Source organism: Acomys minous (genome assembly GCF_964271855.1).
Source record: "Acomys minous genome assembly, chromosome: 10".
Taxonomy (NCBI): Eukaryota; Metazoa; Chordata; class Mammalia; order Rodentia; family Muridae; genus Acomys; species Acomys minous.
The window spans coordinates 25,309,912-25,335,080 of NC_140491.1; the positions used below are offsets into that span (position 1 = coordinate 25,309,912).

The 25,169-nt window shown below is 42.3% G+C and overlaps 1 protein-coding gene across 3 annotated transcripts in view; it reads right to left on the minus strand.

Annotated features, from left to right (window-relative positions):
* CC2D2A (coiled-coil and C2 domain containing 2A) overlaps positions 1–25,169 on the minus strand; it is an 83,818-nt gene that overhangs the window by 5,225 nt on the left and 53,424 nt on the right. For all 3 annotated transcript variants that reach the window (XM_084798665.1, XM_084798663.1, XM_084798664.1), the window contains 14 exons: positions 24,296–24,499; positions 22,425–22,517; positions 20,727–20,818; positions 17,835–18,002; positions 16,283–16,388; positions 14,883–14,992; positions 13,619–13,715; positions 12,835–12,933; positions 11,182–11,358; positions 7,759–7,962; positions 5,207–5,296; positions 3,747–3,860; positions 1,470–1,604; positions 762–884 (listed from right to left, as the gene is read on the minus strand). In XM_084798665.1, coding sequence (XP_084654791.1) covers positions 762–884; positions 1,470–1,604; positions 3,747–3,860; positions 5,207–5,296; positions 7,759–7,962; positions 11,182–11,358; positions 12,835–12,933; positions 13,619–13,715; positions 14,883–14,992; positions 16,283–16,388; positions 17,835–18,002; positions 20,727–20,818; positions 22,425–22,517; positions 24,296–24,499 — 1,812 coding nt within the window. The remainder of the gene's footprint in view (positions 1–761; positions 885–1,469; positions 1,605–3,746; positions 3,861–5,206; positions 5,297–7,758; positions 7,963–11,181; positions 11,359–12,834; positions 12,934–13,618; positions 13,716–14,882; positions 14,993–16,282; positions 16,389–17,834; positions 18,003–20,726; positions 20,819–22,424; positions 22,518–24,295; positions 24,500–25,169) is intronic.

Here is a 25,169-nt window from a genome sequence, read left to right on the forward strand (position 1 = left end):
GTGTGTGACTCATATATAGATATATATTATGTATCTATCTACCACCTTCTCTCTCTTTTTTTTCTCTCCTTGGACTGGGTTAGTCTGTACCTTGGCTGTCCTGGAATCACTTTGTAGACCAGGCTGGCCTTGAACTCACAGCGATCCGCCTGCCTCTGCCTCCTGAGTGCTGGGATTAAAGGTGTGCGGCACCACGCCGGGCTATATGCCACCTTCTCACAGGTGAGAATTTCCCAAGGGCAATACAAAGTTGTTTGAAAGGGTATGGCATGGTACAAGGGTGCTTTATATTACAAACCCAGTTTTTTTCTCTGTGTGTCTGTACAAACATGTTTAATAAACAGTATTTGTGCTTATAAATTGGAATGAATCTACTTGTCAGACTAAGTGTATGAGCTTCCAGTGGGCTAGACCTGTAGTTTGATTTCACCTTTAGCAGTTAAGAAATCAATTTAGTGAATTAACACCGACATTGGAAAAAAAAAACACACACACAAATTTTAGTTGTATTTTATGATTCTGTTTAAGTCATGGACTTCTTATATAAAAACTTCCAAATATGTCTAAAATGTATATACTTGTTTTTCATATTTGTGAATTTATGTTTCTTCTGTAAATTTGTCTTAAATTAGAAAACTAATGCTTTAAATCTTACATGTAAATTTAGTAAACTAGTAATAGAAGGGCCGTGAACTATGTAGTTACTTTGTGTAAAGAATTCATATCTCTATCCACATTTGGCTATTAATACAGAATTATACCTGAACACTGGACAGGCCAGGATATGGAAGACTTCGTGAAAAAAAAGATTTCCATAGTTTGGGCTTTGTGACATCAAAATTTATCCTTAGAGGCGAATCATGGTGTTGGATATTAAACCAAATCTAAAAAAAAGTACATCAGGATATATGTTAGACATGTACACAGATGTGTGTATTTGTTTGATATAGGGAGAAGCAGTGAAGAAAGCAAACATTCACAGAGGCTACATTTTTTTCTTTAAAATTTGTTTCTATAAATTTTACAGTCAGTGATACATCATCAACTCTTGGCTGTTTTTTCACACACACACACACACACACACACACACACACACACACACACAAACACATAAATAATGTGAATTAAAAGAAAATGAAACCCAATCTCAGGTGACAAATTCGCTTTGACAGAAGGGGTGCGTCATTGTGAGCTCCAGTGTGGAAAACAAACAACACAGCCAGGATAGAAACTCGATCCTCCGAGTTGAAATACTTTAGGTTTTTGTCATTTTTTTTTTCTTAATTTCTGTACTGCTATTGAAGTTCAGGTGACTAAAAGTTTAACTTAGGACTAATTAAAACACCAACTTATTTATATAGATTTCATTTAAACATCTATATTTGTATAGTCTTCACTTATATAAAATATGTAAATAAATTGGTCAACTTAAAAAATAATCATATTTAAGAGGAAATGGTAATACTTACATTATCAGGACCAATGAGACAGCCTACACTTTTCAAGGGGCAGAATGTATCAAACTGTCCATAACAATGTCCACTGCAGGGATTCCATATTAAATAATAATTTTTCTCCCAAGTTAGCACATAGGCAGTTGGACCCTGAAAAGAAATAGCCATTAATATATTTTCCAGTTTTAAAATAAGGTGAATAGTACTTTACAGAATTCTTCTAAAAACTGATTATGGGGCCGGGTGTGTGGCACACTTTTAATCCCAGCACTGGGGAGGCAGAGGCAGGCTGATCTCTTTGAGTTTGAGGCCAGCCTAGTCTACAACAGTCTAGTACAGCCAAGGATACACAGATCCTGTCTTGAAAAACTTAAAACAAAAAACAACAAAAAACCAAAAACTTGATTATGTTTTCTCTTTCTCCCTCCTTCCCCCCCACCCCCCCTCTGTGAGGGGTTAGAGGAGACATCCCCTGCAGCATGATTTATAGGCTGTGGGTTACATAATATTAGTGCTGAGAATTGAACTTGGGTCCTCTGTGAGAATAATAAGTATTCTTTTTGTTTTGTTTTTTTCCCCGAGACAGATTTTCTCTGTGTAGCCTTGGCTGTCCTGGACTGTAGGCTGGCCTTGAACTCACATTGATCTGCCTGCCTCTGCCTCTGCCTCCCCAAGTGCTAGGCCTATAGGCGTTCACCACTGCTCCTGGCTTAGAGTAAGTATTCTTAACTGCTGATCCATCTCTCTAGCCCCAAATACAATTCTTCATTTTAGTTGGATCTTAAGTTTCATGGCTAATGGAGTTAAAATATTTTTTCAAAACTCTTGGTTTTGATACTACTACAGTACAGTAATCAAAGCTAGTATTTGCCTTACCCAATCAGTGTATATACACGCTTGCTGACCCAATCAGTATATGTGCAGGCTTGCTGACCCAGTCAGTGTATATGCACACTTGCTGAACCAATCAGTGTATGTGCAGGCTTGCTGACCCAGTCAGTGTATATGCACACCTCCTGACCCAATCAGTGTATATGCACACTTGCTGAACCAATCAGTGTATGTGCAGGCTTGCTGACAAACTCTGGTTAGTGGGACTCTTTCCAGAGCCAATTTCCAGTCTTTAGTATTCAGAAGCTGCTTATTTTAAAATACATTCTCAGTTCCTATTAAAGTCAATTACCTTGCTGCACAGTTTTATATATAAACACATAGATTTGGAAGGATATACACCAAACTGTTGAGATGAAGGATGTTTACTTCCTACTTGGAATAGTCATATATTATGGATTTTTGTTTGTAGGTTTTTGGTTTTCGAGACAAGGTTTCTCTGTGTAGCCTTGGCTGTCTCAGATTCACTTTGTACAGCGATCTACCTGCCTCTGCCTCCTGAGTACTGGGATTAAAGGCATGTGCCCCCACACCTGGCTGTTTTTTGTTTTTTGAGACAAGGTTTCTCTGTCCTGGAACTCACTCTTAGATCAGGTTGGCCTTGAACTCAACTCTGATTGCCTTTGCCTCCAGAATGCTACACCACACCTGGCATATTATGGATTCTTTTATTCAGTGAATATTCATTTATTACTGATGCATGATTTTGCCCATTGTTCACATATAGCCTTGGAGTTGCAAAAATGTGTTGAGGGTTACAGAACCTTGAGCGCAGGCCCATGCCTTGCTTGTCTTGTCTTGTCCTTGTACCAGGATATGAAAGTGTCATGGCTTCTATAAGATACCACTTTAAAGGAGCTGCTACATCTGCAGGAACATTTAGTCTTGAACTCACAATCACTCATTGTGCTCTACCTGTTAGTATTTGTGGTGGGGTAGGAAATACACTGAGAGTCACCAAGACTTTAAACTAATAACCTGTTAAATAAAGGCAAACCAGAGCTGTCAGCTTTCTTAATGTGTTTATCTGGTGTGTTCCCTACTGCCTCCCAAATTAGTAGTAAAAGAAATAGGATAAACGGAGACAGTTCTCTTCACTCCTTAGCATGATATTACCAAGGGACAGACGCTAGGGAACATGGGTGGAGTGTATATTAAAAAGACAGCTAAATAGGGACTGAAGGTGGTAAAATGTTCAGGTTTGCCGAAACAGTGACAAGCCGGGCCCTGAGTGTGCTGTTAGGCGATTCCATGTGGCATTCATCATGGTTCTGTCTGCCTGCTGTGTCTCTGCCACTTCCAGAGCAGTTCAGAGGACTGTCACGAACATAAGCCCCGCCCATGAAGAGCATCTGGTTAGACAACCGCACTCTGTGTTAACAGCACCCTGTGTGGCCGTACCTCAGGGATCGCATTGCCCATCAGCAGCCACGCCTTCTTACCCAGGGACAGAAAGTAATTGCATAGCAGTACTGCATGCTCTTCCTCGTCTCCCGCCAGGAGGTCAAGAAATTGCTGACAAAAAGAAAAAAAAATGTTATACTGACTGTTACATTCTGGACTTACCATGAAGGATTTAATTTGCTCTGTAGTTCAGACTGGTCTGACACTTGCCATGTAGCCCAGGCTGGCCCTGAACTGGCAATCATGTTACCTCAGCCTCTTTCCCATACTGGTATTAAAGGCATGCATATCCCATCTCATTAGGATCTAATATAAGATTTAATGTCTTAGTTGAGATCAGTGCCTTAAAGTATCAGACATTTTCCAAACTTCCTAATTTTATTACTATGATGATTCTTTTGTGGACGTCGTGTTTCCTTTAACATTGCTGAGGACATAAATATCTAGAATTAATATTGTTGGAGTGGATAGAAATGGCAAATTTCCTTGTTTTTACTTTAGTGTGTATTTGACAGTTCACCAAGGGCTAAGCATTTTCTAAGCACATTATGTTGATTGCCTGGTTTCTCTCAGCAGCTGTCTGAGCGTTGTTCTGTCCTTGTCCAGCCTTGCAGATGCAGAGGTACAGGCAGAGATCTAGCGCAGCTTTGCTGTTCCGTTGTTCTCCTCTTTGCATATTTTCATATATCCTCTTAAAAAGAAGATTTCCCTCACGGCTCTAAAATCTTTACTTCTAAAAATGTCCAGATTTATGTTACTGTATGTAACTGGGAGCAAAAAAGTTAATGTATACCTAAATTTTTTTTTCAATTTAGGACCTTCCATCAAAAAAAGTTGTGTATGCTAAATTTTGTGGAGTCATCAGACAACCTGGAATCCAGAAGCACATTAAATACCTGTGGTGACACAGGTTTGCTCTGCTTTATACCACCCATGATCCTTAACTTAGGGCAACCTATGCGGGAGTGACTGAGAAATAGACACTGAATATATCTAATGTGGCATACTTCAGGCAGCCCAGAAATTGAGAAATAGATAACTTTATTGTAGCATGAGACGTAGGCGTCTTTAAAAAACCAAGTTGTGATATTATTAATGTAATATTAGTATGTTTCCGAATCAAAACAGGTGAAATGTTATTTTCATTGTGTGAATAATTCTTAAGCAATAATTAGTGGCAGTGATGAGACAATGTCGCTGAGGGTGTAGCCTGTGCCCTTGTGCCTGCTAGGCAAGCATTTACCACTGAATTATATCCCCAGCCCTTATTTTCTTTAACTTCTGAAGTTTGATAAAATTGAATCAGTAAGAAAAATATTTCAGAATTTAGCTCATCCTGCTAACTGATGGCCAAGTAGCTTTTTATGATGACTAGTGAATGATGCAATCTGAGATTATGCAAGCCAGTTAGCGAATGTTCAGTTAAGGAAGTAAAGCAGAAAGGAAGAAAGACTCACATCAGATGTGCTCCACAGGTCACAGATACCAGCAAATGAAACAGTATCTGGCAAGAAAGGGATCAAGGACACATATCGAGCCACCAGCTCCTACGTAAAGAAAAGTAACATTAAAAATAAAGAAAATAGAATGCTGCGTTTCCACTTAATTTCTCAAAAGAAGCCTCACTACGTGTAGAGGGTGAAATTGATGTTCACAAAGTGCTTATTAATATCTTAATCCCCTCCTAAGGCCATGGAGGTTATTTGTATTATCTTTGGTTTTTTGTTGTTGTTTTGTTTGTTTGTTTTTTGGTTTTTCGAGACAGGGTTTCTCTGTGTAACAGCTCTGGCTGTCCTGGAACTTGCTCTCTAGTCCAGGCTGGCCTCGAACTCACAGAGATCCTCCTGCCTCTGTCTCCCAAGTGCAGGGATTAAAGGTGTGCGCCAGCACTGCCCAGTTTATATGTATTATCTTAAAAAAGCTGGCTCTACTGTCCCGTTTTCCCTCTCTTATCTCCGTTACTTCTTTTTCATTTGTATTTCCTTATTTTTAGGCATCCAAGACTTTGTAGCATCATCATGTACTGTACTTTTCTTAGCCCAGTCCTGAAAGCAGCCATTCCTCCAAGGAACACTGGCTCATTTTAGGTGGGATTGCAGTAAAGTCTGGCCATTGTATAACTCACAATGTATTCCTCTCTAAGGAGGTTAATTGCTTTATATGCATATTAGCTTTTCATGTTTATATGTCTATGAAGTTTCTTCTAAGAATTTGGACATTTAAAAAAAAAGGATTTGGACATTTTGGGACTAAGGAGATGGCTTAGCAGGTAAACACACTTGCTGTTGAGTTTAATGACCCAAGTTTGATTTCTGGAACCAACTGTGAGTGGTGGTTTGAATGAGAATGGCTCTCAGATGCCCCTGTATTTGAGCACTCGGTCCCTGGATAGAGAGAGTAAGGAGGAAGGTTACTGTGGGTAGGCTTTGAGATTTTAAAATACCCGTGCCAGTCTTTCCTCTCTTCTCCCTCCCTCGCTCCCTCCCCACCCCACCCTCCTCTGTCTCCCCACCTCCCAACCCTTCCCTTCCTTGCTATGGATCAGGAACAGCTCCCAGCTGTTCTCCAGCAGCCCAAACCCTTTCTTTTATAAGTTGTCTTGATCATGATTTATCCTAGCAATAGAAAAGTAACTAAGACAGAAGTTGGTATTAGGGACTGGGATATTGCTGTGACAGATCTGACCATGTGGGGGTTTTGTTTGTTTGCTTTGTCTTTGTTTTGTTTTGTTGGTGTTTTGAGTAGAAGTGGAAGAGTTTGGGACTTTGAACTAGAAAAGTGGTTGAACTCTGTAAGCAGAGCTTAGTGGGCCATCCTACGAGGGGCTCGGAAGACAGGAGTGCTGAGAGCTATGAGAACTGTAGAGCCCCAATTTGAGAAGTTTTAGAGGAGAACAATATTAGCAAGTGGTTAAATACCAATTTTGGTGATATTTTGGCAGTGGATTGCCTATCTGCTATATCTATGATTTTTCTGCTTTCTCCCTTCGCCTTGTGCCTTATTAAAACACAAGTCATCATGAGTTACCAGACAACATGAGATCAGACACCATTGCAGGTCATCACTCTGATGCAATCTTGCCTTCTTTGATTTCTTTTTTCTTAGTTCTATCTTAGCCATAACTTTAATAATATTTGAAATATTTTATTTATCCATCTAAACAATCATTGCTGGGAGAAGTTTATGTACACGTACAGTGCCAGGCAGAACACAAATCACTATTGTGAGCACTGAGAGTGCAGCTTAGTGGTAGAGCAACTGTCTCACATGCCTGAGGCCTAGAGTCAACCAATAACTCACAAGTCCCTATAGAAATTAATTATATATAGTGAATTTCTGTATCTATAAAAGTCACATATATTATACATTTGTCACCATAAGTAAAACTTAGAAACAATTACTCCCTCTACTATCCACAATCTTAGAACAGCTATGGGTAACAGTATTCACTTACCATTGGCTTAACACAAATATGGCTCGTTGCAATTTTAATGGTGAGTATGGAGTTTTGAAGCCAGTGAATGGTACATATATAGTTAATGTTTCAGTGTGACTTCACATTAGGATGTGATAAATATTGAAAATATTTTTTCAAACTGCTGTTAATTTGAATTCAATGATGCTTATAGTATTAAGTAGAATACTGAGTAGTTATTTTGTTATAGCAGAAATTGCATGCCTAACACTGAGAATACATAATTAAACCATGTTTATGTAAGATTTTGGAAGTTTTATATGTTAATTTTCAGCACCTAATATAAAGCCAATGGCATAGCAAGCATTCAGTTATTTATGGAAAGAAAGAACAAAGGCTTATCATCATATCTGACACATTTAGATTTCCCGAATAAAAGAAATCCTTATCACAGTCAGACAGTTTGAATCATTACTTTCATCCCTAACAATATTTGTGTACTTAGTATCATAAGTATTATGAGTGCAGTAACCTGGCAGCACATTGAAATTTTAAAACTTTTTTAACAGCACTGATTAGCTATGACCAACTCACCGCAGTTGCCTGTGGGTTGTTGGGGTAGGCGTTAAGGAGCTCCTGAGGAGGGTTTAGAGGCTTGAGATAACGTGTAATAAAAACTGTTTTCCCGCTCATATCGGTTACTGTTGTGAGGCACTGTCGCTGTGGGAATTTTAAGGCACATTCAGCTTGAAACTTCTCTGTTGCTTGAAGCAATTTCTCATCTTCCTGGGTATCAAACTTCAAAAAGAAATACTTCATGAGGTGTATGTGATTACTGGAGACAAGACAGAAAACATTCAGATTCCACAGGCACTATGAGCCAAATGCGGTTTGGGAAGTATGATTAAATGATTCTTTATAAAGTCATTTTTCTTGGTATCTCTGCAGCTTTATTTAATTATACTGATATTTTAAGAGTTAGAATAATCATTAAATTATTAAACTTAATTTACATTCAATAATACTGAAAGAAAGTAGTGAATTGACAAGCCATATGAAAACTATTAGATTAATAAAAAACTAATACAAATTAAGTGATTGATGAGCACAAGCAATCGAGTTTTATGTGTGTTCTGATTTAATCTTTTAAAGGGAAAGAGGGCTCAGAATCCCACATCTCAAATGTGAACTGTCATAGATTCCTAGGGTAGAACTGTCAAGTCAGAAACTGCTGTGATTTTAGAAAAATGGAGAATTATGGCACAGTGACAGTATGAAAAATTACGGAATTGATGTTGTTTCCTTTAAAATTATTAAATTTGTCATTTACTCTTTTTTGTAGTCATTTGAAAACTATTTCCCAAGAGCCTAAAAGATTTCAGACACTCTATAGAGTAAGGAGTAAGAAAATTTCCTCAAGGAATTTCTAGTCTAGAGAGGAACACGTCAGTTAAAGAGTTTGAGAGGAGTCTACAGGGCACTACAGGGAGACCTAAGAGGATGCAGGAGAGGCATCTGCAGGCACTGTCCAGATGAGAGATCCCGAGTCAGCACAGCTGTTGGCCTTTCAGGGTGACTAAGTGTGGCAGAGAATGAATGTCTCAGCTATTGGGACTCAAAACCTGTTATGTATCTTGAAGGAAGGACCTGTATTTGGCCTTTTCCTTCCTATACTTGGCACCTAATAGACACATGCTGGCACCTAGTCAGTGTCAAGTCATCAATGTGCATTTAGGACACCAGTACTTGCAGAGAAGTATGCTGCTTGTGATCTGAGAAGAGCCAGGGAAAGGCCAAATATTACACGAATTTGAGTTATTTATTCTGAAGCAACTTTGGATGAAACTAACAGACTCAGGTTTCTTCAAAATGCAATATAGAAGACTCTTAACTGTCAATTCAGGAAACATTTCTAAAAAACAGAATGAACCCACCCTGCCTTTGAATAGTCAGATGTGACGACCTTCAACTGACTAGAAAGAACTTGACTCTGCACTGAAGCCCAGCTCCCAACACGAAGGATACATCCACACAAAGTCAGGAAGTCACTTGCAGACAAAATGGAACGGCAAATGGGGCAAAAGGCATTCTTTTGTCTTTTTTCTGTACCAGGGATTGCACTCAGTGCCTTGCACATGCAATACACGTGGGTGGACTCCCTTTGTGGCATTGCAAGCATCTACTTTTCATTGCCAAGGGATCACACACACACTGGGACTCAGCACCTGTTCCCTGGAGGCAGTATACAAAAGCAGCTAGTGAAAGCGGAACTGTTATCGATGGATTATAAGACAAGAGACTCTCGGTACCTTCTTAAGGATGCCACTCATCTACCATAGGCAAAGAAAGAAGAAATGACAGAAAAACAGTATTAACAACCTGTTTTAGAGACTTCTAGCCAAAACAATGTAAAGCTAGGGCTGTTAAGTAGTTTTAGGGTTGCTACAAAACATTTACTCTAGTAAATACTGTTTATAAAAATCATTTAGATTTGGATAGAAGTGGAGAGACAGTTCTAATCTGCCAACCTAACAACTTGGTGTTAGTGGAAAACCATTTCCAGGCTGTGGTCTCTGGCATTTCAGGGTGTGAGCCTCTCGTTAACAGCCTGAGGGGGAGTCCCGGGCGGGGCTTTCTCCCGCTGCATTTGTAGGATATCTGCAGCCTGTCAATCAACTTGTCCGTCATACCACGGGTCAATGGACAATGCTGCATGCAGCCACAGAGGGGCAGTGAAATGTGAGCAGAGGCAGCAGCAGGTTGCCAGATGACCTTCCAAGTCACAGTCTGAGAGTAATTGTGTGTGCTAGGATGCTTGTTGTTTTTCTCCTGAGTGTGCAACTAGAGAGGGACATTCAGAATATTTCTCTTTCTGAAAACAATCTGACACAAATCCATTCTGTTTTCTTGAGAACCTCGGCTCTTAGCAACGAAGCTTAGGATCTGAGATTGGTTTTTCAGTGCCTCTGTGTTTTCACTAATCCTTCCTTTCCTGAGCAGCCCTTGCTAATGGGCTATGTAGGCGCACATTGCTTCTCTGTGAACAAAACTGTAATTACTGGAAAATAAAAACCAAACAAAACAGAAGTGGGCTCAGTTTTCCATCTCCATTTCAGACCTAACAACAATTGGAAACACAATCAGTTATACAACACAGTAGCCTGAAAGTTAAACTTAACGTGCATGTAAGCATGGGAGACATTGTTGTTTTGAGACAGGTTCTCACTTACCCACTGGCCTCTGCCCCTACCTTCCTCCCCTGGGATTAAAAGTGCACACCACCATACCTGCTACGTAACAGGCTCTCCTTTTCTAGCCACCCTACCTCCCGTGCTTAAAGAATGCCTGTTACATCTTGGATACCCAGTAAGATGTGTGAATGTGTTCAACGTAAAGTTAAATGTTTAACTGTTACTCCTGCCATAGGCTGCTTATGAGGCTCTGGATAAATCTAGCCGTTTCCCAGGCTTCGCTGATCCAGTGCCCAGCAAAGAGTAAAGATTTTAAACATGATAGTGCCTGAAATTTGTAGAAACTTTTCTGGAGCTATTTAAGATGCATACTTAAAAAAAAAAGTAAGTTGTGATCTATGAAGGTCATCTGACTTTACGACTGTGTTAACTAACTGAATGCACAGTACAGTTGGGGACCTGAGGTCAAAGATGGAAATCTTTCCTTAGCATGCTTGCCAGTAAATGTCAAACAGCAATCTGATACTCTAGTGTCACACTTCATTTTATTCATGTGGAAAATACTGCTGTAAAAGCAGAACATGTTTGTATCTGCCTTGCTTTCCTAAAAGGTTGGGTTGATGATTGCCTTAACTACCAGGCCGTGAAGGACAAATGCACATGTCTGTTCCATCACCACCTTTGGTCCTAGCAGAAAGCATAACAAATGAAGATTAAAGTAGGGGAACTTGTGCTTATGCAGTTCTTTCACTTTATAAATACCTAGCTTAGCAAGCATCTCTTAGGCTTCAGCATCCTCTGTGGCTTTCCAGATTGTACCCGTTACCTTTTCTCGAATTGGTTCTCCAGGAACCAGCTGAGGCTCAATGGTAATAAACAGGGTGATGTAGGAGCCCTCACTCAAGCTTCGGGCAGAATCAAAGGCTCGGTCCACAATAATGTTTCGCTCCTTGCTGTAGCCCAGGAGAACTGGCGGGATGTCTATTTTAAATGTGCCATCAATCTGCGGAGAAGATACGACTTGGTAAGCACTGTGGTGATTTTTGTAACAGAAGTTCCAAGGGAGTGGCCATTTCTCGTAGTCTAATGCATCAGATGATCTTTAAGCTGGGTCCAGGTCAGAATCCCTAAGTTCTCAGCAGAAAGGGCTCTATACTTTCTTTGTTTGCCAGAGAGTGTGCTGGTTATGAACGTTTTCTGGATTCAAATACTGTCTTAAACTCCGAGTGTTTCAGCTGCCTCACTTGGAAGAAGAAAATAACAGGACCTAATTTGGCAGGGCTGTTGTGAGCAGCGAATGAGCTAAGAGATGAAAGGCGCTAAAAACAATATCTGGCATGGGATGCAGGCCTGCTCCTGGCAGCCTTCCCCCTCTCCGATTTCCCAGCTTTCCTTCTCCGCCTTTCAGAATCTTAACTACGTTTCAAGGCTTAGGTCGGATGTCATCTCAGAATTACTTCGCTATCTCTCTATCCGTGTAGATAGCGTGTTTCTTTCACTAATGTTTTAGCACTACCATGCCTCCAGCCGTCGTGAGTTCCTGCAGGGTGAGCTCTAAGAACATGGGTGCTGCCATCACATGCAAAGGAGGTGCACACATTAGGGCACTCAGTGTAGTGATTTCTAAATATCCTTCAAACCTGCGCTTCAACAACATCAAACATCGCGGGCAGTTTCACTTGTAAGATGCATGCTCTTCAATATTTTCTTTTAAAATCGATTAGAAGGGGGACTATAATTCTCATGGCAAGCATATCACTACACATCCTATAGACTGTCCCATTGGCTTAGGGAAGATTGCAATTCCAACTTATGCTTGACAGCCAGTCTGAGCCTCATAGAATAGAGGTTTGGTTTGGTTCTCTTGCTGGAGACCCTGTGGTCCAGGCAGCATCTGCTCCGTGTAGTTATAACAGTAGCACACAATTTCCTATTGCCATGGGTTAATTCTGGGATACTGAAGAGATCCTGGAGCCTTCAGCTGCCTCAGTGGAGTTACAAAGGCGTAAAAGAATTGCTGACCTCATGGAACCATTATGTCTACAAAAGGATGTCATTGTCAAGCATGCCTCTTAATGACTTTTCATGCTTTAAATAGTGCACAATCTCAGAAATATTGGTAGAATGCACTTGACAAAACACTTGACAACTGCCCTGCCTGTTTTTCAAGAGACTTTCAGGCATCCATCCACTCCACTTTTGTCATTTTCGACAAATCTTCACTTTGTCCCACATTCTTCGCATCTGTTTAAATGTTGTAAAACCTCCTAGATTCAGTACCCATATATCAGTTGTTAGCTCCGAAGGACAGGGGTGTCGTATATATCATGCAGCAGTGATGGACAATCAATGATTGGATGTAGTGATTTTTACTTTTCTAAGCTCTGTGCACATACATTTTCACAGGTTTGAGAGCTCAATAGGAAGAGTACATAGAGATGTTTCCTAGTCGCAGGTAATCCCGACTTTAGTTACTTACCCTTGCTTGGAAATAGATGGTGCTAAATGGGATTTTCACACATCCTAACCAGTGCCTCTCAATACGGGTATGGATTCCACTTCCTCTTTCACGGTCATCCTAAAGGAAGCATGAGAAGTAAGAATTATTTAAGAGCTTCCGACATGTGTGTAACTGTGTGCATGTGAACAGGTATGTGTGGGTGCTCTTAAATATGCTGTGCATATGGACAACTGAAATCGATGCCAGTATGTTTCCCATACTGGCTTCTCCACTTTATTCTTTGAGATACAGTCTCTCATTGAATGGGAGCTTATTGCTTCAGCTAAGATTAGTTGGATAGCAAGCTCAAGGGATCCTCTACCCTAAAGCAGGTTCATACCATCCCATTCAGCTTTTACGTGTGTGGTAGGATTCTAAACTTATGTGTGACAGTGGGCACTTTACCTACTGAACCGTTCTCCCCCCACCCCCATGTAATTAATTTGCCACTGTGAAAGCAGCAGAGTTTTAGATCAAAGTGTGAGGGTTAGGTTCAGACATTCAATAGTTTGTTACCCCAGTTTTCTCATTGTCAGCCAGAGATTAAATAACTTGCTTCATAGAATGACTTTGGAATTAAATGAGACAGCAGCATATCTGAAGCACCTAGCCCAAGCCTGGAACAAGAAATACTCCACTGCAAGTAGAGTCACCATCCTCTTCCCCTGTTGTCCCTTTCCTCTCTTGCCCCTGTGCTTGGGATGTACACCGTGGCAGAGGATGTGGGCAGAGTTCAGGTGACTCCCTTAAAAACGAAACTCGCCTCTAGGATATCATACAGCACTTCATCAAAAATGTTAATGTACACATCGTCCTTCACTGACTGCAAGCTGGCGGTGCTGTAGTCTCCATTCGGGGCCCTGTGGACAACACATGAGCAGGGACCATGAAAACAGGCAGAACAGATACTAGGGACGTTCAGTGTCAATGCCTGAAAATACCAAGTAAGAACACACGCAGTTTTTTCATCCCAAGGATCTCTTGCACAAGGACGTAAAATACACATTTCTATTACACGCTCTGATGGGGCGCAGGCTCTGAACTTTGGCCTCTGTGGATCCAAACCCTCCACTGGCTTGTACTAGTAAATACTTTATACCCCTTGGTAACTGTTGCAAGGAAGTTGCCTGCCAGGGTAAGACAGCTCTGTGAATGGCTACAAGGTCTCCAGCCAACCCCAGAGTTACTACTATGGGCTTTCTAAGTGCCTGGGCTCAGAAAGTGCTCTGTCCAGAAGGACCACCATGAGTCTTAAACTTCCTGCTAGACTATGGCTGGAGGAATGACACCTGCCACTCCTACTTTTCAACATGGAAGTCAATGTTGAAACAATACAAAGGTGAGAACTGTTTCCTGGCCAGTGATCACATGGACTCAGCAGTTCCTGTGTAAACATGTCCCTCCACAGCAGGGCTGGAGACTGGGGTACCACACACACTGAAAATCCTCATCTGCTTTTTAGTTTCTGATTGTCCTTTGCCTGTTCTGTGTATGATAGTAGTGACTGTGCCCGCTTTTGACTTAATTACTTCTACTTCCTACCTAATTTGTCTTTGATTCCAAGGATCTTTCACACAGGACATAGAATACCCATAACACCTACCACTGAAGCCTCTAACCCTCCTCTAAGGGTTTTAATTTCTTCATCATCAAGGTTGAGGGTAATTTAGGTGATTTCAGGTACTAAACTAATAAAAGCCCTGTAAGAAGTCAGAGACTGGAGGAAAGTAGACTGTTCCTAAAGGCAATGTGCTTTTACTCTTTTGTTGTTTTGTGGGTTTTTTGTTTTTGTTTTGTTTCAAACAGAGTCTTACTGTGTAGCTCTGCTTGGGCTGGGACTTGCTACTTCGAACTTGGAGAGAGCCACCTGCCTCTGCCTCCCAAGTTGCTGGGGTTAAAGGCAACTTCACTCAGAGAACAGAGGCAGCCGTGGGTGCCGAGAGGCTGGCTCTGGCTTCACTCTCCCCACCATGTGCTTTCTTCCACATCAGCGACTCCAGCTCCTTACACACGAGTGCCCCACTTACCTGAATGGAAGCTCTAGTTCTTCATTCCAGCTGGGATTCGGGCCTTCAGCTGTACTTGTGTGGCAGATTGTCCTTTGAAAAGAGACCTCTACGAAAGGACGGACTAAGACCTGCAAGTCAAAGCAAGCCTCAAGTCTGTATTGATTATTTTGTTGTTGACAGAGGAGCTATGCTTAGCAAATATGCAAAGATTTTTTTTTTATCTTAAGCAAAGTAGAACATGCTTATTAAATAGTATTTTTAGTAGAAAATGAAACAGGAAGTCTTTTCAGGAGCTTATAGATAATTCTTTTCTTTTTTAATAGTGAAAAGCAGAAAATGGAAATTTATTTAATGTGGTTACACTGGGAAGAAGAAGAGATCCAGTGACCACCTCCCGGGCCATCTTTGGGATCTTGGGGTGGGGGTAGGGCTTAAATATAAAACAAGACATATGAATAACCAAACAGCACTGGAAGGCCTGGTCCTCTGACCACTGCTGGTGGAGTCCCAGATCTCTTCTATAAGGACGTCTAACAAGTTGTAAATCTCTCCAGGGGACAAGATTTCTTCTAATGCCCCCAAGGTTTCAGCCATTTCTTGGAGGAGGCTGGTGTCAGACCAAGCTGGTCCCAAACTCATTATGAGGCTGAAGATGGACCTTGAAGTTTGTTTTAAACAAATTTCTTCCCTATCTTTTAATTCTCCTCCCTCCTCCCCAGTCAAGCCTGCATTTGCAGAAAGCCACACCCCTCCCCCTGCATCCCTGGAAGTTGATGGTCTGGGCTGGACCTCTTTCCCTTTCCTTCATTTCCTTTGTGTTTCTTTTAAAACTAGCCAATTGTGAAAGACTGAGTGGAGGGAAAGTCACAGTCAGAACCTGTGTTTGAAAACAAACAAACAAACAAACAAACAAACAGAAAACCAGGTGGATTTCCTCCCTCAGTGTGTTTCCTAGCCTTGGGTTCTAGTACAGCCATTTTGCAAAAGAAATTGCCTCACCTGTCTGTGTCTCTGTCTGTCTGTCTGTCTACCCCCCCCCCCCCCCCCCGTCTCTCTCTCTCTTTCAACACAATGCAAGAGTGCATCCCTTGGACTGGAGTTATAGATGGTTGTGAGTTGTCAGGAGGGGAACAGAGCCTAGGGCCTCCGTAGGAGCTGCCAAGTGCGCTTAACTGCTGAGCTGTCTCTTTAGCTCCTGACCTTGAATTTCTGATCCTCTTGTTTCCACCTTCCACGTACAAGTATTACAGACAATGCTACCACACTCGCTGTATACAATGCCAAGGATCTAACCCAGGGCTTGGAGAATGCTGGACAAGCACTGCACCAGCTGAGCTATATCCAAGGCTCTTATAAAAGCAATCCTTAAAGACACGCAGAGCAGGAGTCAAAGCAGAAACCTAGCCTTATTCTCTTACCTGGCCAAGTGGGTAATCAGCATTGTGTAGTGGGCTGTGTGTGCTAGGGGAAGCGGTTTGTTTTTCACTGAATGTCCTTGAAGATCTTGATGGCTGCTGGAACTTGCTAGGAGGGAAAAAGTATGAAAGGAGTAAGTGACAAGGAAAGCCTTCTACTGAGACAGTTTCTTTAAAGAGGTATGGTGCTGGTAGCTGCCAGAGTGGCTTGTTGGCATCTAGAAGGCTTTGAGTATATGCTGATCCCTCCTGGGGTACCTTATGATTACCAAGGCCTTCCCCAACTTCCCTTCCTAGGCCTCCATGTATCTCTGAGAGCAGAGGAAAGGATATCTTTCCGTGTCCTCCACTCTCAAAGGTGCCTGAGTCATGTGGACCCCCGTCCCTCTCTGCAGCAGCATCCTGATTCCACCTCATTATGATCCCCTCCCATTGTATCAATAGATGTTCTGTATCAGGGTGAAGACTTAGGGAGGAAAAAGGGAAAGAGCTGAAGAGATGCCAGTGGTTAGAGTACTTGCTACACAGGTATAAATGAGAATCCGAGTTTGGGTCTCAGCACTCATTTAAGAAGCTGGGCATGACTGCGCATGCACTACTAACTCCAGCATGGCTGCAGGTGGAGACAGGAGGACAGCTGTGGACTAGCTGGCCACCAGCCCAGTCCTAAGTTTAGTGGGTGACCCTATCTAGAGGATTAAGGTAGTGTGATCAAGAAGGACACCTGACGTCCTCCTGTGGCCTCCGTGTTCTCTGAACACAAGCATGAAAAGTGCATGCACCCATATACACATGTTACATTGACATATACACACAAAATAGAAAAAGAAAAACAGGACCAAATAATGGGGTGAGAGGATGAAGGATGAAGAAAGAGCCTAGAGAGGAAAGAAGATGCCACAAGCTATCTGGGCATCTCATAATGCTGGATGACCTGGGCCGGGCCATATATACCATTTTTACTTATTTCCCACCTGGTAAAATAGTAATAGTGGTGAGAGTTAAACGGAACGATGTATGTGAGTGGACCTACCATGGTACTGTACATAGTGAATGGACATTTTACTGAAAACATAACCCACAAAAAGAATTTCAGTTCTTTATCCTTCTATCTCTATGAGAAACTCAGACCCAACCCCATTACAGTCATATCTCTTCATTGCCACCAATATGTTGGACCACGATAGTCATAACTCATTTTTCTGAGCAGGTAACAGAGGTGATCCACAGACAGACACTTCTTATGTTTCTTCCCAGCTCATGCCCATTTCTTATACCCTGATTGTTTGCAGCAGGCAACCAGACCATGGGTTATCAGCATCTGACCCCAGGTAGCACTCAGCTTCTCTCCTGAGAAGATGATGCATGGTTGGTTCTATAGGATGTTCCCCACGCCCACACCCTTGAGCCTAAATTGATGCTGTTCTTTGCAAACAATAGGGGTGGGGCTTCAGAAAGGATGTGCAGGGACCACTGCACTGAAACTATTAAGGAAGGTCCAGGTTGGTTTGGATTCCACGCATTCCATCGTGAGGCCATTCCCTAGGGCTCTCACCTCACTATGGGTTTCCTCACAGGAATGTCATAAGCCCGGATAATGTTCACCAGCAGCTTTATGTCTCCATCGGACAGGTTTTGGGCTGTCACCTTCTTCCGGCCCTTTCTCCGTGGCCTCAGCGGTCGCTTTTGTTCTGCCAGCTTGAAAAGGCTTAGGCCCAAAATGCTAACGATTATAGAACAGCATTAGAACTTGGTAGAAAAGAGAGATCTAGAAAGTTATTAGATGGCATCCTAAACTTTGCTCCAAAGTCTCCCCGAGACCCCTGGACATTATCCTGTGAAGGGGGGTTGGGGTGGGGTGGGGTGGGAGGAGTCTGAAAATTCTGCCAAGCCAGGTGGGGTGGGAGACAATTCCATCGCATGCTTTATTAAAAATTTCAGCTGCTACTCATTAAAAGGAAGCAAAGTCAGGTCTTCCCCCACCCCCGTGCCCCATCTGCATCTCTTGCCTTGCTTGCTCCCTTGTTCATCAGCCTCTCAAACATTCCCTGTTCTCTCCACCTTCTTGCCAAGCAGTCCTGCCACTTCCGCCAGGTCCCTAGCTGCATCTGCTGGAAGGAGCGCTGACCCCCCACCCCCACCCCAAGCCCTGGGAACACTTCTCAACAGCTCCATTCACCTGACAGTGTACATGACCTTGGGAAGTTTCTGGATACTCTTTCTTGCTCTCCGGGGCTATACAGATTTGAGTGTGGATCCTGGCTCCACTCTTTGCCTTGTGACAAATGATTTCCCCTCCGTTGGTCTGTTTCATCATGTGTAGAATGAGGAAATTAGCATCTCAATGTGGTTGAGAGTGTAAGCGAGGAAGGGTGCATAGCACCCTGGCACCTATTTTACACTTACTAGATGCCTGGAAATGAGTACGCATTGGGACGGCAGTGGCCAGGATATGAGAGATCATGCTGGAGATGAAGAAAGTAGAAGGGTGCTGGGAGGAAAGGGATCCTCTCTCTCTGACTGAGAGGCTGTGCTCTAGGCACTGCCTAGACAAAAGCAGCAGAGTCAGTGAACCATGGGAGGAACTAAATGGGAAAACAGGCCCAACCATCTACTTAGAAGCTGATTTGTGACAGTGCCACAGGAAACAGCCAGCCGCCAGCTAGAATGTCCATTGTTCTTTGCCTTTCTGCTGAGTGATGAGCTGGCCCAGAAGACTCTTGCCTGAGCCCTTCGTGCAGGTGACATGCACCAGCTGAGGATGAGGGCCCTGCAGCTACTATCTGAGCACTACTGATGCCTCTTGCAAGAAATCCCAAGGGGATTCCAGGGCCCTGCTCAAGCTTGGTCTCTAGCATCTTACACAGAATAGGTACCAGTCATAAACATCTTTTGTATTATCTAGAGGAGCACTAGTAACTTTAAAATGACAGTTCTAATCTTTACAACTACATTTACCTCCTTTTCAGATAACCCAAAAACTCTGGTAGGTGCCTTGATTTCCTACAAGTTGCTTAGGATAGGAGCAGAATTAAGGTTTAAACTCAGGCCATGTTCTAGTCACTCTGCTGGGACACTTCCGTAGCCCAAACATGGGCCCTGAGAGCTTTGCTAGGCATTCTGACATGACACATCTCCTCCCTTGCCAGTGCTTTCTCCCCCACCCACCCCCAAGATGACTGCTCTCGTGAGAGGGCGAGACCTCCTTAGCAACCAGCCTACGAGCACATTGTTGATCGAGATTATTAGAAATGGAAGCATTTCGATTTAAAGCCAAGAACAAACTAAAATTAAAATAAAAAGAATGAACATACCCAGAGCCTTCAGAACTTAATGCAGAAAGTAAAGCAGAAAAAAAAAAAAAGAAAGAAAAGAAAGAAAAAGAAACAGCATGAAATACCATCATCTGTTCTAACTGCAACTTTCATGTCTGTGAAAATATTCAACAAGTTGGTAGACTAAGGAGAGAGGTATGGCATGTACTCATGTGGTCACTGGTCCCTGTAGTACATGGATGGGGGTGCAAGGGGCTGCCATGGATAGTACCATGTCTTCTTTCTTTGCTTGATGGGGAAGAGGAAGTGCATGCATAGGATACAAGCTTTGCATATTTATTTACCTTGTGTGTAATATGTGTCTGGGCGTGAGATATGAACATGTTCCCATGGAGATTAGAAGAGGGTATCAGATATTAGAGGACGCTATGTAGGGCTCAATGTGGATGCGGGAAACCTGACTTAGGTCCCAAAGAGCATTAAGTGCTCTAAACTGCTGAGCCAGCTTTTCAGCCTCCAGAAATAACCTTTACAGAAGAGCGGATGCTTGATCACCGAGCAGGTCATGAGATGAATGCCCCCATAAGGTTATCCTCATAGGGAACTATCATTCCATTCCCATGCACCCATTCATGACTGAAACTATCTGGAGATTGGTCCAACAGGGGAGCAAACAAATAAGCTAGTGCCCAGCTTCCTTGTCAATATATATCCCCTCTTCCATGTGGCCCTTAGGAAGCACACACCTCAGCTTTGTGGTAGAGACAGGCTCTCCCCTGGGATCTTAGAACCTCAGAGGGTGTGGTCTCTGCCACCTCCACTGTGTGTGAGATGATGGAGAAGCCTGATATGAGACTCGAAAATCAGAGAGCATGTGCAGGAGGGGATGCCATCAGACAGTTTAACTGTCATGGGAAATGACCAGGGCTGCTGAGCTGGATTTGGTAGCCGAGAAAGTTGGGACGGGCTCTCATGGGAAATGGTGGAGTGGCCCAAGGATGCTTTGCCCTGATACAAATCCCCCAGCTAACACTGTCATGAGGCATTAATCGGGTTGGCCCAGATTTCTAATGCATACTGTATAATGGCAAAATCTTACATACATCTTCCATGTAACGGAATAAGATAAAACACAGGCAGCAACAATGGTGTCTTTGTTTGATTATTTTTACCTGATATTGGGGACTTCTTCTTCTACTACCAAGTCAGTAAGAAGAAAATGGTGTTTGGCAGTTAGGAAGCGATTTACCACAGATTCTCTGACCTGGGAGAAGAACTCAGCATTACTTAAGGCGATCAAGTTATTAAAATGTGATGGACTGTTTCTGTGACTGTTTCCATGTCACCTCGTCCTCCCTCTCACAACCACCACCATCATTGCTGTGAACTCTCTAGTTCCCGCTTCACCCCCACTAGACTGCAAACTCCTCAAGGGCAGACTTTGAGCAGGTGTTTTGGGTTGTTTACATTTTGTTCACTGTTATATTTTTAGGATATTGAAAAGCTTCTGAACCAAAATAATAATATTTTGTTGAATGAATACACTAACAATAAATACATGAAACAATAGCAGTTTGAAGCATGAACAAGTGAGAACAAATTCTGTCTGTCTCTCTTCCTTTCCCTTTTTTTTTGTTTTTGTTTGTTTTTTTGAGACAAGGTTTCTCTATGTAGCCCTGGCTATCCTGGAACTCACTCTGTAGACCAGGTTGGCCTCGAACTCACAGAGATCCACCTGCCTCTGCCTCCCTGAGTACTGGGATTAAAGACATGCACCACCTCCTCTGGAGAACAAACTCTTAAGGCTCTCCCCTGCTCAGAATGGTTCACATGGAGTTCCAGAGGTGACGCTTTTCATTGGTTAGCACATGTTACTTACACAGAACAATTCACCTGCTAATTTGAATAGAGACTCCTAATTGACATCAACTAGTCATTATTTTTTGTAGATAAGTCATAGATAAGCTAGATAGGGAGAATGCATTGTAGTTACTATGGCATTTCTTACAAATAATTTAAAGAAGATGATTTTAAAAACAGGAATAGTACAGGGCTGGAAAGATTGCTGAGTGGTTAAGAGCACTGACTACTCTTCCAGAGGACTCAGGTTCAATTCCCAGCACCCACATGGCAGCTCAGTACCATCTGTAACTCCTGTTCCAGGGGGTCAGATACCCTCACACAGGCATACACACAGTCAAAGCACCAATGTACATAAAATAAAAAATAAATAATTTTGGGGGGATTTTCTTTCTTTCTTTTTTAAAGATTTACTTATTACATTTACAATGTTCTGCCTGCATGTGTGCCTGTACACCAGAAGAGGGCACTAGATCTCATTATAGATGGTTGTGAGCCACCATATGGTTTCTGGTAATTGAACTCAGGACCTATGGAAGAGCAGACAGTGCTCTTAACTGCTGAGCCATCTCTCTAGCCCCCAATGAATAATTTTTTTTTAAAGGGAAAAGGAAAAGGATAAACAAAGGCTCTTTTAACTAGCTTTCAGTTTTCCTGTGTGTAAGGGCAGTTCAATGTGAATTAAAAGCTCATGTTTTTCTTACAATGGTTATTGTAAAGCGGCACAACATAGATGCAATCAGGAAAAACAGGACTCAGAAGTGGAGTCCCTTGTAATCAGACCCATTCATAACAGTCAGCAGTATAAACCATGGCATAGCTTGGCGATTTCGTATACTCAAGAGGTAAATACAGGTGTCAATCAGTTATGTACATCTGTGGGAAAACAAGCCTGGAGAGACTAAATAGCTTGCGTAAGATGCCACCAACATTTATAAGAGCAGAACCACTCCCATCTTAAATCCTGCATCTATGCCCCTGTGACGATGGTTTTAAGTGACTTCTCTTACTTGCTGAAGGTACTTGGCTACGGTGGCCCGGTGGGTGTCCAGGTGGTTCTTGGTTTCTATTACATTTCTGTCTTGTAATCGTTTCTCATAGTCCTAAAATTAAAAGGACACCATATTGTCATGATTTTTAAAGTGCTCTCTTATGTTTTCCCTGGGGTTAGAGAATTATTTATCACATGTGGCCTAAGTCATAAGTCATGATTTTAGATGTTTCTTCCTCCTTCCTCCCGACCTTTGGTGCAGATACAATATGTAGGACTCCGAGTCATTTGGAATGCATGCACACTATTTAAGTTACAGTGTTCATACAGGAAGGAATAGACACCATGGGAGAAGCAGAGGAAGTTGTTACGATTCAGGATGTTAATAAGCTCACCACTCTACTTGGTCCAGCCCTGTGCACATTTGGATTTATCAGTGTTAAGCGAAGCAGTTATAAACATAGTGAGAAGCTTTTGTGAAAACCATTTGTTATTACATGGTGTCTAGCTACAGGTGGCTTGGGCCAGCTACTGAGAGGACAATAATAGATTCTTTTGGCTTTCATCTATTCAGGGGTGTCCTCTTAACTACTGATAAAAGAGTGTGGGTACATCTGGGGTTTACCCCATTCTACTTAGTATGCAATTCTCCAGTTAGGTGTCCAGTAGTGATTTCTAATACAGATTCAGTGACTCAGAGATGCTCTTCAAGATTTTTGAACTTGGGAGAGGAAGGCACCTCTGTCTCCTTTGGCTAAAGTCCACAGATCCAAACTTGGATGGTACTGGTGATCATGTGGTCAAAAGCAGAAGCCTAGACAGGGTGGAGAAGTGCCGTGGTATCAGGGAGGGCTCGAGGCACAGATACAGTCCACGTCCACCTACTTTTATTTTTAATCATAATTTTTAGATTTATTTTATTTTATATGTATAAGTGTTTGGCTTGCATACATGTATATATGTGTGTATACATAATGTATGTATGTGTACCATGTATGTGCACCGTGTGTGTGCTTAGTGCTCATGTATTTCAAGAGAAGGCATCAGATCCCCTGAAACTGGAGTTATGGATGTTGAGTTCTGGGCACTGAACTCAGGTCCTCTGCAAAAACACATGTTCTTAACCACTGACCTGTCCCCATCCTTATTCTCAGGGTTTAGGGATTTCATGCTCTAAATTAGCAGCACTTGATGGCTGAGGAAAGCCAATAGTGGGAAGAACCAGGAATACCAGGAAGAACCAAAGAACTAAAGAGATCTGTCAAGAGTTCTTCTTGCTGTAGTTAGTTTATTGTATATACGTGTAATAATATAAATGTATATGTAAAAAATAAAAATCATATTTAATAAAAGAGAGAGAGAGAGAGAGAGAGAGAGAGAGAGAGAGAGAGAGAGAGAGAGAGAGAAAGAATACTTCCGGTAATTTCTTAGAACTTCTTCACTGACCTCCTTACACACAGACTTCTCTGCCTTTTGCTGGCCTGTACAATGAACACATCCCATTCTCCATAATCCCTCAAGGGCCAGCAGGTCCCACCTGTCTGTGGGGTCAGTCCTCTGCTGAGCCTTTGATCCTCTCCTGCCCTTAGATGTTAGCCCTGACCTCCGGCTTCCTTCCTGGCCTTCCTGTTCAAACCCTACCCATCTTGTTCTCCCTGAGCTTTGCTACCGTGTCCTGGAGAACACTCAGCACAGATTTAAAGTACACAGATGGAGCTGAATCCTTGGCTAAGGCAGACATAATTAGCTCAGTAGACATTTAGCTCAGAAGACATTTTACAACCCTATAATTCTAACCATGCTACAGTAGAGAAGCCAGCATTGGTGAGAGCAGCAGCTGGCCAAACGCCACAGCAGATAGTTCGCTAACCTCTTTGGACTATTTCTTACCTGGAATACCTTTTCCATAATTTCTCGGTCATATACTGGAATTTGTTTATAATTTCTGAATTCTGGCACCTCTTGGCTCCTAAGACGGAGAAGCCGGAACCGTTTGGATCTATTTAATTCCTCCTCGGAGACGAAGTTGAACTCTTGCTGCAGCTGTTCCAGTCTGAAGAAGTCAGGGACATAGGATTCTCCACTGGTAGCAACCTACAAGAGCAAGAAGATGCACAGCTCCAGACAGCAGGCAGATGCTTTCCAAAGAAACCAGTGCTGGGCTCCGGGGATGCTGAGCAGTTTGTGACCAACAGATTTGAAAGGTTACATTAACATAACAGAGGCAAGCATATGCTACAGTATAGACTTGGTGGGTTTTATTTATTTTTTAATCACCACAAAATATTTTTCCAAAAAGATAGAAGTTAATTTCACTTTTGGTATCTGTGCCTCCCTATTAATATGCAAAGTAGCATAGTCCTTTAATCCCAGCACTCATGAGGCAGAAAACAGAGACAGGTGAATATCTGAGTTCAAGGCCAGCCTGGTCTAGGCCAGCCTGGAAAACACACAGAGAAACCCTTTCTTAATCATCATCATCATAATCATCATCATCATCATCATCATCATCATCACAGTGAAAAGGGAGAGCTTTATGTCAGGTTGCAGTGCCTTGACCAGGTGCCTACTGGAAATAAGACTACTCAATGTGGATAAAATGTGTGTGACCTTTAAATTCCTGTGTGCATATGTGTAGAACAAAGCTATTTGTCAACTGGTTTCATTCAGCCCCCAGGGTCATCACAGTCTCCTGTCTGAACACGATCTCATGGCCTTGGTTATTGAGAGTGAGCCAGAGATAAGTGTGGGCCAGCCAACTTCT